The sequence below is a fragment of the Nesoenas mayeri genome (genome assembly GCF_963082525.1).
Source record: "Nesoenas mayeri genome assembly, chromosome: 2".
Lineage (NCBI taxonomy): Eukaryota > Metazoa > Chordata > Aves > Columbiformes > Columbidae > Nesoenas > Nesoenas mayeri.
This window is the reverse complement of record NC_137543.1, coordinates 54,995,015-55,010,699: the sequence shown is the minus strand read 5'-3', so window position 1 is coordinate 55,010,699 and position 15,685 is coordinate 54,995,015. Positions and strand designations below refer to the sequence as shown.

At 37.3% G+C, this 15,685-nt stretch overlaps 1 protein-coding gene across 3 annotated transcripts in view; it reads right to left on the bottom strand.

Moving 5' to 3' along the window:
- Positions 1-15,685, bottom strand: part of ANKRD12 (ankyrin repeat domain 12) — a 63,225-nt gene that overhangs the window by 2,279 nt on the left and 45,261 nt on the right. For all 3 annotated transcript variants that reach the window (XM_080340295.1, XM_080340296.1, XM_080340297.1), the window contains 3 exons: positions 10,738-15,425; positions 3,882-3,980; positions 2,185-2,328 (listed from right to left, as the gene is read on the bottom strand). In XM_080340295.1, coding sequence (XP_080196421.1) covers positions 2,185-2,328; positions 3,882-3,980; positions 10,738-15,425 — 4,931 coding nt within the window. The remainder of the gene's footprint in view (positions 1-2,184; positions 2,329-3,881; positions 3,981-10,737; positions 15,426-15,685) is intronic.

The window sequence follows — 15,685 nt, the reverse complement described above, 5'->3', positions numbered from 1 at the left end:
CACCTGCCCATTGTGAGAAACTATATAATCTATGGATATTCCTAACGCCAGACTATTCCAATTTAACATTTAAATAATAATCACGAAACAGAATAAGCTGCTGTTACTTTTTTAGGAAAAAAAAGGACAACATTATAGGAAATTGTACACTATAGCAATGGGCAAGAACTGGAAAAAAAAGACTTGCTAAGACCGAAATCTCTAGAAAAGAGCTGAGACTTCAGGTATCAAGGACAGCTGACCGGGCTGGTTCTAGAAAGAGCCCTCAACACCACTGATCTTGCACCCTGAGCTGTGACCAACTGCCTGGTCACCAGATACTTGGGCCTTTTTCCTGCCCACCTTTGGGTTGGCCCATAGATCTGCAAAAGAATGAACAGTTCTCCAGGTCTCCCCGACACATGCAGCCGTAAAGGGAAACCTCCACAGACACAGACCTCTCATAAAAGCACTTCTGAGACGGTCATTTTCCTGCCAAATAAACTGGATCTTTGCTTACAAATCTTCCCCAGCTATTTGCTCAAAAACAATAAAAGTTTCATCAGAAATGTTTCTTCATCATGGAAGAAAATGAAGAGCTGCTGGCACGTTGACAGGAAAGTGGCAGAATGCATCACAAGAGAATGGTTTCTCATGCAGCTAAGGAAATTTAAACCAAAGCATCAAGTTGGTAGTTTAAAGCATGGATTTCAATGGAAATAAAAAAAAAGATATTTAATACTTTGCTGAACATTATGAGCAGTATTATCCCTTTCTAAGAAAAATTACCACAGACTGAAACACAAAGCTGTTGAGGCCATACGGGGGAAGGAGAGGCATTTTACTACTACTATTGTTACTATATATATAAAATAATGGTCAAAAAAGCTGCAATACTTAGCAGAGGGGCCAGGACCACAACCACTTATCTCTCCCCCCCAAAAGATTCATTTTGTTTCACAGAAGTCAAGTATAGAATCAGCTTCTTTAAAATCAATTGTCAAATGTTAACTATAAAAATGCAGTTATATCCATAACTCAGATGTAACTCAAGTTTCTAAAAGAAAAATCTGATTTTTGCCTGATCAGTTATATTTACTAAGGAAATGATGATTTAAAAATGTGTCAGTACAAAGCTTAAAATGGGGAGACAACACAAACTCCATAAAACTGCTGTCTCCTGCTGAATCACCTCATTGAGCGCAGCTTTAGTTCTTTAAAGATGGGGAAAAAATGTACTAACAGACTGAGGAAACACTGGAAACTGTAGTAATTCTATAAGACACTCCAGGACTAAAGTAGAATTCCACATATGTCGGAAATGTAGGTGTTTCATTTTAAAATGCCCAGCATCAACGCTTTTATTACATCTACAATATCAAATTTCTCCCTTGCATTACGTGCTCCTCACAGTCACTGAAACGGGTTCTGAATGCAGTTTCCGTTTTTATTAGTTAGCAGACCTGTTCACAAAATACCAACGCGGTGAAATTATGTTCTCTCAGAGATGTGGCTGCAGCAAACCTCTAAGAAGTAGTACATTAAAAGTACACAGATTATGAAGTATACTGCTCATTTTGTGTTTTAATCAGGACCTACATACCAACATTAAACATCTAAATCATATGGAGCTTGAAGTGATTTCAAATTAAAAAATAATCTAATCTGGTAGTGTTCCACACTTCACTGTTGGTCATCTGTTTTTTATGGAACAGTTCTAATGACGTCCTTTTAGAGAAGGAAAAGCATTACGTATCTCCACAAAACGTTTCCAAACCTCATCACTTCACACACAAATGCATTCTGATTTTATGGATTAGTGATGAAAATCATCTTATATTCAGATAATTTATTTTTGTTGTTTAAGCTTTATTTGTAAGCTTCCAAAATATGTTCTGTTTATGAATGAGATTTGATTTCAGAAAAAACAGCAATGTTCTCATTTTATCCTTCTCATCCTTTCTGGAGGTGAAAGGAAACCACACACAGTAAAAACAGAAAACCAGCGCAGATATACCCATATCCTCTCATTATTGTACACCCAAATGAGGCCTAATCAAAGTAACAATCTATAATGCGCAAAATCTGAATTCCACACAAATCAACAACAACCTCAGCATGGGAATAGAGTTCTCATCAAACACTCCTTTTTGAGTCAGGCTAGAAAGACATTTTTGTCTGAAATTCTGAAATCCACCTCTTTACCTGAGCATCCAGAGGCACATTATAAACCTCAGCATCCAGCAGAACAGTGCAGGCACTGAATGGTAGTGTTTGATTAGCTAGCGTCCTCGCTGCTCGATAGTGAACACGTAGAACCTCTTGTTCGTTAGAGACAATAAGCTTTTCCTAATTGAAAAATATATCAACATATAAATATACATCTGGTAAATTAAGCATTTCAGTTTGATTAATAAAAACATGTCTTCATTTAAACATCTCTTTTTAGCGCTGATACTTTTGAACAGTCCAAGAAATGGGCTGTTGGAAGGAGGAGCAGTTGTTCATCTAATCCAATCCAAAATTTTAATTTAGTGATGCAAAGAGTGTTACCTGAATGTCAGAACTGAAAATACCTTCTCCCCCCACACCCCCATCCCCAACCGTCGGCTGAATGTCATACCCAGATTTTCCACTTAGTGCTACTGAGGGAAGTTCCTAGTTAATGAAGAAGGTGAAAGATAAAAGGTATAAGGAGCACAGCATTGGAATATAGGTTTATGAGTCTCAGCTGTGTGAAATATTTTATTTTATACAACATGAAGAAAATGCATAAATCCATAGCTGGACAAAGATTCTTTCTTGAACTGAGCCAAGAAAATATAGCTTACTTGGCCAAAATTTACTTATAGTTGTGTAAAGTGGATTTGATTTAAGAACAGTCTATTTCAGCAAAATACCTAAAAACATGCAGAATTTTATAAGACATAAAAGAATGTATGTGTGTGTTTACTGCCTTGCTACATAATGGCTCTAATTTTTATTGAAAGAAAAGAAGGTGGGTTATAAAAGCTTGGAAAACAGAAATAGTAGCATCTTTGCTTTGGTTACAACTAATTTCTTTTCAGTCAGAACTTGAGTCACATTTACATTCTTCGTGCTTCATATTTTACCCCTATATATTTTATACATACCGCTTCATATTTTATCCCTACACTGGAATACCAAATTCAAGTAAAACTCCTCCCTCAACTGGTTTGCTAAGCCACATTGAAATCAACTTAATAAAAAACCCTAGCACATCAGGTTCTAATGAGCCAGCTGCTTGTACAACTGTGTGGAAACCTTTAACATACATTCTGTGTCCACAAGCAACCTGGCTCAGAATACTGCCAAGACATCTAAATCTTGGCTGCCAAGGAAAAAAGTTTGGGCAACATAAAGAATACTCTTAAACCAGGAATATTTCCTCAATTCCCATGTTCAAATTCAGTGAAGCGTGCAGATGTAGCTCTAACATAATTTTAGACAGTTTTTGCAAGCAGAATATTGCAAATATTTAGTGTCAGAGCCACGTGTCTTCTACCAACACAAGATATTTTCTTGCTTCAATTCTTTTAACTCAGTCAATTTGGTTCTGAAGTTTACAACCACTATTAGCTTTCAAAACTAGAGGCCACAGCTTTCTTCCCACTCCCTACTGCCCCTGGGAAAAATCTGGGCCACATCTTAGAGCAATTAACAGGAAAAAACAGCAGAAAACTTAAGTTGGTAAGACAGCAAACAGGTATCCAAACATTTTTTTTGGTATTTACAAGTTTCTCCAATTCCTAAATTTGGAGGGAAGGCAGATTACTTCTAAAGCACTGTTGAACTGAGCAAAATGTACTCTATCCACTAGAAAAGAAAAAACCCTAAAGCTTGAAGCTAGAAAATAAACCAAGAAACTACTGTAGTCTTACCCTTTCAATACTGTGCTGTAAACGTAGTTTCATCCTTACTACCTCCTGCTGTTTAAACAGTTCCTTAAGTGGGTCCGACAGTGAGGGAGGTGGTGTAATCTGTGGAAAAAGTTTTATAAATAGTATAGTGAATATGTATTTAACATATGTTTAACACTGGCTGTATGATTTGAGCATTTCTTTCAAAAAATATAAGCAAGGTGTTTTTTAGGAAAAACATGAGAGTTTTGTACATTCCATTAATTATGTGACTTCAATCTATTTACTATGAAAGGTTTTAAGGATTCTTTGCCATTCAATTAATAAACCCAGCTGAAATGAGATTTCAGATTGTTTAGTGGTTTTATCCATTGGCAGCATACGCTAGCTAGTCATTAAAAGGTCTATACATTAGATGATAGTAAAAATACAACTTGCTTTCAGTTTTAGACTTCAGAGCACAACTGTTCATTCTGAGAAGTTCAACACTGCCTAGCCAAATATAAGAGCAAAGTAAGAAAAATAAAAATATTGCTAAAAAAAAAAAGTCACTTGATACATCCATACTGTGTCACTGGCATTTTATATGGCACAAAAAATAATCTACTATATTCCTAACCTTACAATCATGTAGAATACAGGTAAGCACAAAGAGTACACTTAGAGCCCTAGGCAGTGGTTTGGAAAAGAGTTTCCTCCTGTTATTCAAATATTTTTTTAAAAAAGCTTATGCCTTAAAAAAAAAACACAACAAAACTTGAGTGAGCTATCACCACTGTTATTGATTGGCTATACTCTAATCATTTTGCATTTTTAGTCAGTTATAGTAAACAACTATCCTGACTGTATGACAAACACTGAAAAGGCACCTGGAGCCCTCACGGCGATTGCAAAAATCAGATGTTTCTTGAGAAGTAACTAACAAATATCTCTGAGAGTTAAGGCTCCACCCAAAGTTTGCTTTCCTCTATGCAAGTTCTGTCTGGCAGTTCAGCATGGTTTCTAACAACTGCTAGATGTTAAGAACATTGATATTTTGACTCATCAAAAATAAACGAAATACTGCTTACTACCACTGATACTTAGAAAGCACAGCTAAAATGCATACCTACAGGTATTGTATTCTACCTTGCACCTAACACAAACACATAAATAAAAATAATTCTATTCAACAATATGGGTCCTACAACTGTTAAGAAATAACATATACCTTATGAAAATATGGACACATTGCATTACTAGTATCAATCCCGCTCCTATACATTCCAATAACAATGTGATTTATCTACCAAAAATTATTCAATTATTGTTCTGTTGGAAAATTATTTCAGAACATTTTTTTCCTCTAACTGGAAGTCAGCCAATGTCTTTGGAATTAAAGCACATATTGAATAACTAATTGTGGTGCATTCCTTAAGTTATTACTTAATATAAAATGACATTCAACTCCTTCACATTTCAGACTGCTGAGCAAGATACACTTCACTTCTCTCAATGAAAATTATTTGGCTCCCAAACCAGTCAGTGATGTTAATGGCATATGCCATTTTGTGTAACACATCAGTATTAAAAACAAACACACACAACAAAAAAAACCCCAAACCACAAACACCTACTGGAATAATGATCTATCTCAATCATAATAGATTTCAGCATGTTTAAATTCAGCCTCAGATAGACTGCAGATTAGTTTTGCCTAGAAACTTTGCATTCAGGGCACAGTACAGAAGTGCTATCATAGTTTTCCATAAAATAAGACAAGATGCTTGGAGATCTTTTGGAGTTTAGTAAAATTAATTAAATAAAAGCTTGATCTCTCAAAAATCTCTGTGCTTTTGTTCACAGAGAAACACACAGCATAAGCAGCAAGATAAACAATCTATCAATATTATTTGAGTTAATGCAGCTAAATTATCCAGAAAGGAAAATTTCAGAGCTGGCAAGCATCCATATCACCTGAACTATTTCAAATATTGTTATAAAATGGCATTCATTTAATCTTGTAGATCATTTAATTTTGCAACAGAAATAAGAATCAACACCATAGTAAACAACTGGAAAGGACTTCATTATCTAGACAGTGAACTTGCCAGGACTTTTTTTTTATACATAGGCGATAACTCTGCTTCTGTGAAGCTGCTATTACACCGCAGCTTTTATGAAGCGTCTCTTTCAGCCCCCAGAACTGCTTTACTAGACCCCGCTTTTGCCGACCAGACATGCAGGTTTTCACCACCCCTCGCAGCAGCGCGGCGGGACAGGCGCCTCCCGAGCAGCAGGGGGCGCCCTGGCGCTGCGGCGGGACCTGCGGCCTCGGCCCCCGCCGGCAGGGGCGGGACGTGAGGGGCCGGGGAACACCCTCGGGATGGGGGACACCCTCCCCGGGATGGGGGACACCCTCCCCGGGATGGGGCCTGCCGACCCCGGCGGGCTCCCCGAGCGCCTCCGCAGCCACGCTGCGCCAGCGCTGGCAGCTCGGAGGGCGCCTGCACACCCTCCTGGCAGCCCCACGCTGTGCGCTGCAACAGCCAGAGGAGCCTCTCGGATCTTCTGCTCAGAGACGGCGAGTAAAGACACCGCAAAAAGCGCATAAGAAAAATATGAACACGTATGTCGGACTTGCAAGGATGGAGCATGAAACCGAATGCCACAAGGAAAAGGTGACCTCAGTTTCTTATATAACCAAAATAAGTTTGGTAAGTACTTCTTTAAGCACCCAGACTCCATCCAGAAGAGAGGGAACCAAGGGACCTGCCTTCTCCAGCCTTCTGTAATCCCAGTCTGAGAAACTATCCAGAAACCCGACCAGAACCCAGCCTTTCCCCTCTGCTCCGCTTCACTAGAAGGCAGCCATCAAACAGGTTCGCTCAGTAATCGCTAAGGTTCAAGACATACCCTCACCATCTCCAACGCATAAAATCAATTAAGAATGTCTCTTGCATGCCTTGCATCCTTCTTAACAACGACAACAAGAACACCAACTCTTCACTCTGTAGACCTCCAATCCTCATTTTTGCCCATTACAAAAAAGAACAACACTAACTCACATTCACACACGCACAAAATTTCCACAATTACTTTCACGTATCCCTATCTATCTCCTCTCACCCACGCCATCCAAATCAACTGGCCTGCTCTATTGCTATAATATTTCACACGTTTGGTAAGCAAGTTTTGGGTAATACCACTAAAATGATCTGTAGGCACTTAAGTTTTTGCAGCAATGCCAGAAAGACCAGACAGAATCCCTTTTACTAGAAACCTCTGCTAGATAGCCATTGGAAGCTGGAAATGAATGATCTTGGTATCTCTTCTCAGGAGGCAATATAGATAAAGATGACTGAACCTGGCAGAACTACTGGTGTAGTTATGTTGCTTCTTGGATTGCTAAGTACAATTTAAATTTATTGTGTTAGAAGATTCAAATTGGTTTCCTTCAGTTTTAAACTGATCCAATATCTCCCATCTTATATTTTGTATTTGTATTGGTGAAATGGAAACCACAATTCATACATGACTATTCTTACAGCCTTAGGTGATACAGGGTCATAAATTCCAGTACATAAACATGGCTCTGGAAATCAAGCTTAATCACACCATCTCCTGGTTCCCACCTACAGTATGTTTGAAGTTCATCAGACAAACTATAGTGTGTCTTAAAATTCCAATGCAGAGAACAGTATGTTATACAAACTATTCTGAGCCTCAGAGTGTCAGAGCTAAATATATTGTCTTCACGCAGACCTCCACACAGTGATATCTAAAATCTAGGAATTATCTACTTTCCTATAGCCTATGCAAATTAATGAGACAAAAATCAGATTGAGAATCATTAAAGAATCAAAGGAAGAATTTAAAATCCTATCCCAACAGAAAGGTCATTTTACAGTTGCATATTAAATTATACATTATGTGTATAACAACACATACATTTTATTAATATTCCACAATTGTAGAGAGACTAAATATAGCCCTTATGTTTGCACTGGTGGACAATGCATACAATATACAAACACTCATTTCTGACCATGAAATTATCTCCGATTTAGTAATACTCCTTTTAATGGTATTTGTAGTGAGAACTATTATGATTCTGATTTTTACTGGTGAAAAAAATGTAATTGTTAAATTGTGTACACAAGCAGGCTCTGCAGAGAAGCTAAATTTGAACTACTAATAATTTAATTTAATCATATCCTTTACCTTGTGGAAAGAAATTAGGATTTTTATCAAAGTTGTGTGCTTACACAAATTACAGTAATTAAACAAATAATTTAGTTGCATTGTAGATGATTTTTCAGAAAAACAAAATGCTTAAAACATCTCCCTCTTCAGATGAAAATTCATGCCACTTTCTTACACTTTACATCTAATGAAAATAAACGCCCATTTCCTAATCATTTATTTTGGCTTCTCAGCATTTTTTCTTTTGCTCCTAACAGCCTGCAATGAAAAGCTCCACCTGTTCTTTCTACAACTGGAGAACATTAACAGTGTCACAAAAGCATATACAAAACAAGTAACAGTTTAAAACTGTCTTACAGAAGCAACTCAGATCTTAATGAGATAAAAATCAATAACTGTAATTCTTCAAGTATATATTCAAATTTTTTATCAACTTAAATAATTTTTTTCAACAACTCATTAAAAGCCATAAGAATGGGGAGCACACATTCGTCTCTGATATTTACTGAACCTAAGTTACTGAAGAATTTTCACTATCCCACTACCTAAATTTATTTTCATGAACTGCAGAGTCCCTGTTATACACAACAAGAGAGACAAGAAGAAAGCAAGAGCAATGCTTTCATACCAAGTCAATAACCCTCCCTTTCTTACAGTGCCTACACACATTGCCGTTTATGCCAGTGAAATGAATTCTATTGCCCAGGTAGACGATGATCCAGGGTAAAGTATATGCCGTGCTTCTCCATTTTCCACATATGCCAAATTAAGCACTGAAGTGTGATGCCAAAGCAGTGAGTTGTAGCTTGGAAACAGTATGTACTTGACTAGCAGCTGCTATATAAAAAAAATACCTCTGTTTCTGGTTATGAAGATATATGATAGAAACTGTAGCAGTTACTGAGAAAGATTTCTAGACTGGGGAAGGCTGACAGCCTGGTATATTGTAGCAAAGCTTACTGTACATCTTAGTCCACTTCAGACCAAGTAAACTGGTCATCTTACCCACATATTCCTCAGACTATAATCGATTTCAAAGAACTGTGATCACCATCAAATAAGAGGGAATTAACATTAGAGAATACATGTATTCATTCTCTTGGGCAGACATAGGGGAAAAATGAGAGGAAACACCTTATACGGGGATTAGGACTACCTCTGTAATGAAGTAAACGTATTTTAAAATTTACTTTTATACATGAAATTTGTCTTCATTGCTCAATCAAAAGAATCTTCAACTCTACCAGAAAAAGCTAAGGTGACATCTCAAGTAGAGGCAAGTTATCTTAAATGAGTCGACATAATTAGTCCACTCGAATACAGAGGTTGAAGGCTGGATGCTTGTCTTGTGCATGTGAAATGCCATATACACAAACAGTTTGGTTTAGTAGGCATTTTTGCCATTCAAGGGTTAAGATATTCTCCCCATTTCTCCTAAACTCAGACTTTTCCTAACTTGACACATCTTAAGCAATGGGCATACAATCACATACCACTTAAGTCTGACATTACCAAGCTCAGCCTATTTCAGCTATTACGTAGCTTAACTTAAACCATTCAAACAGGTTTAAGCTAATACATTTTATCTCAGGACGAGAGCAGTTTAAGTGGATCAGATAACAGGTGGAAAAATAGAAAAGCTCCTTCTACTGCCAGGATTAACAGTCCTTCAGAAAAGCCTCAATGCACAATGTTTCAGGTCTCCCCTATCCCCCCATGTAGAACAATGAGCACAGAATCAATTGTGCTGAGGAGCACAGAAAGGAAGCACAATTCAAATGCTACCATGATCATGCTGACTTCAAAACAGAGACCAGCAGTGACCATGTTATTGTGAGCCACCCTGAGGGGCACCTCCACAGCAAACAGGAATATTAACTCCACTTGAGCCAATTATTTAGTGCTAAGAGTTAGGCTACGGTTGGACTTGATGATCCTGAGGGTCTCTACCAACCAAAATGATTCTGTACTATTCTATGATTCTATGTTCTGCATTGCACAGACCTCCTTCACAGCTGTCATCAGGAACATACCCATGACAGACTATGGATAGCTTAAAACTGTACAAGTGTCCCTAAACTATGGATGTTCTTCAGTGAAAAGGACTTCCCACTATTAAATAAAATTCAGAATGCTGACCTGATGGATTACAAAAGCTGGGACACAGCAGGTTACATCTGCTGCTCTTAAACGTATTAAGAAGGAACCGAGATAGCTAGGCAGGCACTTTCCTACTTAAAACATCTGGAGATAGACTTAATATTTTGAAGTACCGTACATCCACTCCCCTTCCAAATGAAACAGCTTTGAATAATTAGTTTAAACCAAATTACTGCCAGCAGAAATTTGGAGAAGCTCTCAACAACCAACTTCACTCTTTAAAGGGTAGTAGTAAATACTTTTAAATATAATATTTGTCTACTTTGAAATATGGTATTTGTCTATGTGCCTTTTACAGGTGTCATACATGATGGCTTGTCTCATAATGCCTGTTTATATTTCCACTGTTTATGTTTCCACTGAATGGGGCTTTTAAATATGACATTACTGGTCAATATTAATTTGACATATGTTAATTTACTATTTTCTGCACAAGTATTCATAAGCAAGTTAGGAAAAATATGAAAGTTAGAAAAATAAAACCAAAGCACGAGTTTCATTGTACTGTATGTTTAAAGATCGTGTTACTTACAGTTGGGATGCATATCTTGCTCAAAGGATTGCCATCCAGCAGGTATGAGCCATTGAAGGTCACGTATTCATCATAATATTGAGGCGCCTGAGGAATAACACTGCACAGTAGTTTACGCTTCTCTTCTATTTTTTTTCTTATGTGCAAGTATTCGAAATACGGGTTTGCTCTCTCCGAACTGTATGGCTGAATCTCTTCAAGTTTCAAAGAATCGACAATAGCTGCCAGCGACTGCTGGGTTTTCTCCTTAGCTTGCAGTAAAGAAGGGTTTGCTTGCACAGGCTGAGGCACACGCGACACCTTTCTTTTACGTGGATGATGTATCTGAGCATCATCCTCTTCAGTTAATCTAATCCTTGCTTTCAGAGATGCTGACGATTCAGACTCTTTCTCTGATGTTTGCATGCAGCCAACAGGATTCTGTTTACCCTGGTTAGCAAGCATATTTGCTCTGTTCCTCGTAATTCTTTGAGGTACTTCTTGCTGTTCCACTTTCTGATCCTCAGAATTTTCTTCTTCTAGTTTAATTATCTGGCTGTATTTATGCACCTCTTCCTGTGTAACCTGTTGGGAACTGTTTTCCAAATTAGATAAAGAGGAGTACTGTGGTGGATCATCTGTCAACACGTTTTCTCTGTCTATAGTGCAGGGTTTTTTATTAGCTGATTCGTTCATAATTCCCTTTGACACTCCTGAACTTAGTTCACTGAGATCAATGTCTGTTTTATTATCAACAACATGCACCAAACCCAACTTTTCTTGTTGGGCTTTTTCATTTCTAATGTCTGAAGTTTCTGCTGTGTTACTATCTGTTTCACTCTGAGCATTCTTACAAACAAATTTACTGAATGTGTACGAATTTATATTTAATTGTGAACTGCTATCACTTTCAGGAATATCTTTTTCTAATGGCACTGTAGGTAAATCATTCACCCTTTCATAACACTGTGAAATATCCTTCACAGAGCTCTCAGAATATACAGCAATGTGTGCATCAGCCTTCTTAATGTTTGAAGGGAAGAAAGCGTTTTCTAGCTCACTGGTATTAGTAGGATCTGTATCCAAAGTAGTTTCAGTTTGAACTAGATTTTGTTGTACAAATGACGGATCTTGACTGCTAATGCCTGGTAAAGAAATGTGCTTAGACACATCTGGGAGTGGCTGGACGGCTAAAGAGCAAGGCGATTGTGAAGGCAAAACCAATGCAGACTCTTGAGAACTGGAACTTCCCTTGATTTCAGCATGCTGAGGCAAAAATTCAGATACTTGTTGCTCTTTTATGGTCCCATTTTCAGAATTATGCATTGTTATAACGCTGTTATTATCTTGCTCTGATACAACATACCCTGAGCTGTTAAACTCATTATTTAATGAATTAAGTCTGTCAAAAGGCACATCCCATGGTTTGGTTTGCTGACTTACACCACTTTGACTACATGGCTCTAAATGTGTATTATAGTCTTCTGAAGGACTCATCTGAGCAGTATTTTTAATGGTACTTGTACCCATTGTTGCCTGCTTGTTGCTAACAGCCCCGGTCAGAGATGATGTGAAGTTTGACTGCAAACCAGACATACCGCTTTGAAAATCTCTTTCAATCATGCTACACGGTAGTTCTGGTTTAGGAGAAGTGCTAGCATAAGTCTGAATGGACGGAAGAGCATTCTGATTATTTTCTTCTGCTACTCGAGGCAGTTTGCTGTGTTCAGAAACAGCAGCAGGCATACTGCATCTTCGGACCTCTACAACAGGTCTAGGTTCATTTAAAACCAGTTTAACATCTTCAACAGATGCTGATCTAATGTACGCTGGTGGAAGCCTGTTTGCAAAAGGTGGCTTAATGCGATCTGGCAACTCGGCAAGACCATCAGTCTCTTTTTCAAGAAGGGCTGGTGATTTAGCACTTGCCAAAAATGGCGACTGCGAAAAAGACATTTGGGAATCAGAACCTTCTAGCATGAAGTCTGAGTCATATTCCGTCACAGGCCTTGGAGTTGTTACTGTGGTATGGCAAGAATCCTCAGAGCTTGCAACTGAAACCATAGACACCGACCTGGAGCTCAGACCTGTCTTTTCACTTTCTGATTTGGGGGATCTATTGAAATTATCTAAAACCAAGGAAGGCTTTATAACATTGACACTTCTCGCATCTACTGATTGCGATCTATTGCTTGTAGCATCTTTTGGCTGTTTTTCCTTCATGCAAACATCTGGCAACTCTGAGCTTTTTGAACGAATCAGTTCTTTGCTTTTTGCATCAGCTAACGAGTGTTTTGGTTTTTCTTTCATCTTGTTAAGTTCTAAACAAGTGCGGTTTCTTAAACGTTCCTTCTCTTTCTGTTTTATTTTTTCTTTATGCTTTCTGTGCCACTGCTCTATTTCCAGATCTTTAAGACTAAGCATTCTTTCAAAACTAGTTTGCATTAAATCATCATTGACTAATCTTTTCTCTTTAGGTCGAGCATCCTTTGGTGCAGGAGCTGGTTTAGGCTTAAGTTTCTCATGTTCTAGTTTTAGTTTAGGTAAACTACTTTGATGCAGTTTATCTTTATGCTTGTCTCTCTCCTTGTATCGGTCTATATCTTTATCTTTTTTATCTTTCTCTCTACCATCTGGAGTTTTCAATAACTCATCCTTTGTTTTTTCTTTCAAAGATGACAGTTTGTCGTGTACTGTTTTATTACTTTCTGTAATACTGCATCTCCTATCCTCTTGCATGTGTTTTGAGTTTGCTAATGTTGAGATCTCCTTGTCTTTGGATTTGTCTTTTTTTTCAAGTTCCTTTTCTTTGTCTTTTGTTCTATTTTTTTCTGATTTAGTATATTCAGATTCTTTCTCAGATTGTTTGGCTTTTCTTTCAGTACAGTGTTTTTCTTTGCTTTCAGACCAATGTCTGTCTTTATCAGCCTTTTCCTTCTCATGCTTCTTATCAGTTTTTTCTTTATTTCTTTCTTTGTCATCAAGTTTTTTAAGAGTACCTGTGCTTTTTATTTTATCATTTTCCTTATGGCATCTTTCTGCTTGCTGGAAACTGGGCTTCTCCTTTAATTTCTCTATATTTTCATTTACTTCTGCTTTTTCTTTCTCTGTCTTGTATTCATGTTTTACCTTTTTATCTTTTTCTCCATTTCTTCTTTCTGTCTTTTCAACATCTTTTTCTTTGGCTGAGCTTCGCTTTTCAGTCTTTTCCTTATTTTCCTTTAAATTCTTTTCCTGCTTTTCAGTATCTGTTTCTTTTTCTATCAAATGAATGCTGGCTCCCTCATCTTTCACACCAAAACAGAACAATTCAATTTCTTTATCTGCAAGCATAATTTCTTTTTCTTCTTTTGTATCTTTTATTTTTTCATCCTTGAGAAACTTCTCGTTTTCCTTTTTGTTCTTCTCTTTCTCCTCTTTAGCATTTCTCTCTTTCTGGAACTGTCTCTCCTTAACTGACTTATCTTCTTTTGCCACAGCTTTTTCTAGCTTTGATTTTCTGTCTGAAGAAAGAGATTCATGTTCTACATTTAACAACATATCTTCATTTTCATCACTTTTGAAAAAGTTCTCTTTCCAAAATTCTCTGTCAAACTCAATACTTCTTTGAACTTCTTTAACATCTTTATGTTTATGTTTTTCTTTTTCCCCATCCTGTTCCTTTTTATGCTTGTCCTTTTCTTTTTCTTTGTGCCTTAATTTATGCTTTTTAAGTGTTTTACCTTCCTTGTCAATCTTTCTTAGAGTATACTCTGAATTCTCAAATGTTGAGCTATTATCTTCCTCTTTAATTTTAGGACTAGATTTTTCACCAAATTCTAAGTGAAAATCTTTCTGATGGTGTTTGCTTTTTTCTCTGTGCTTGCAAGATTTGCCACTAGAACTTTCTACTAGATATTCAGGATCAGTGTTGTGATCGTACCGAACTAATTCAGATTGCAATGATATTTCAGAACCTCCTGGTGATAAACAAGTTTTGGTGTTTTCTTGCTTTAATGGTGTTGACTGCTTTTCACTTAATCCACAGGGATGCTTTGGAGATTTGCCAGCAGTGATATGAAAAAGATGTAAAGAAGAATCTTCTTTTGGGGTGAAAGACTTCTTAAAACTATCTTCCTCTCTAGTTTTATCTAAAGAATCTAACCCGGAAGTAGTTATATTTGTTACTCTAGCATTTTCTTTTTCTTGCTTTAGTTCTTGATTCTCTTTATTTTTGCTCTGATTTTTAACTTTCCTTTTAACTTTGCCCTTTTGCTTGTGTTCATTTGCAACCATATATTCTTTCTTCACTCTTACATCAGAATTTGATGTCTCTGAAATTGAGCAAGGAGAGACTATCTTCTTGTCCTGAAGAATTTCTTCATCTGAACTTTCAGAGCTTGAATACAGAACTCTAGATGGTTTCTGCTTTTTGCTTTTAAATGATTTTGAAAAGACGACTTTTTCTTGTTTCACAAATAAGCTGTTCTTGTCAACTTCAGTCTCATCCTCTTTCCTTAGGTCTTTTCTAAGAATATGTCTGTCATCAATCATTTTTTTCATTTCATCTTCGTCATCATCTTTAAACTCATACTCATCAAGAGCAGATGGAAGTGCTACCTTACTAGGGACCGATTGTTTACTGTCATTGGCTACAGAGTCCTTTTCTGCTTCTGAATCAACATTCCCCTCTACACTGGAAGGATTTACAGATGGAGCTTCTTCAGAATCTAGAATGAGAAACCCAAAAATTAGTTGAATACTGATGGGACATTCTTCACACATTAGCTCAGGACAAAATAGTCCAGTTCAGCACTCATACTGCTGGAAATTAAACAGGACTGGACCCAGTATTGACCCCTGCGGTACACTGCTAGTTTTTGGCCTCCAACTAAACTTTGTGACATTGATCACCACTCTCTGGGACTGGCCATTCAGCCAGTTTTCAATCCACCTAATTTATTTTATTCAAAAATCTGAATTCCTGAAG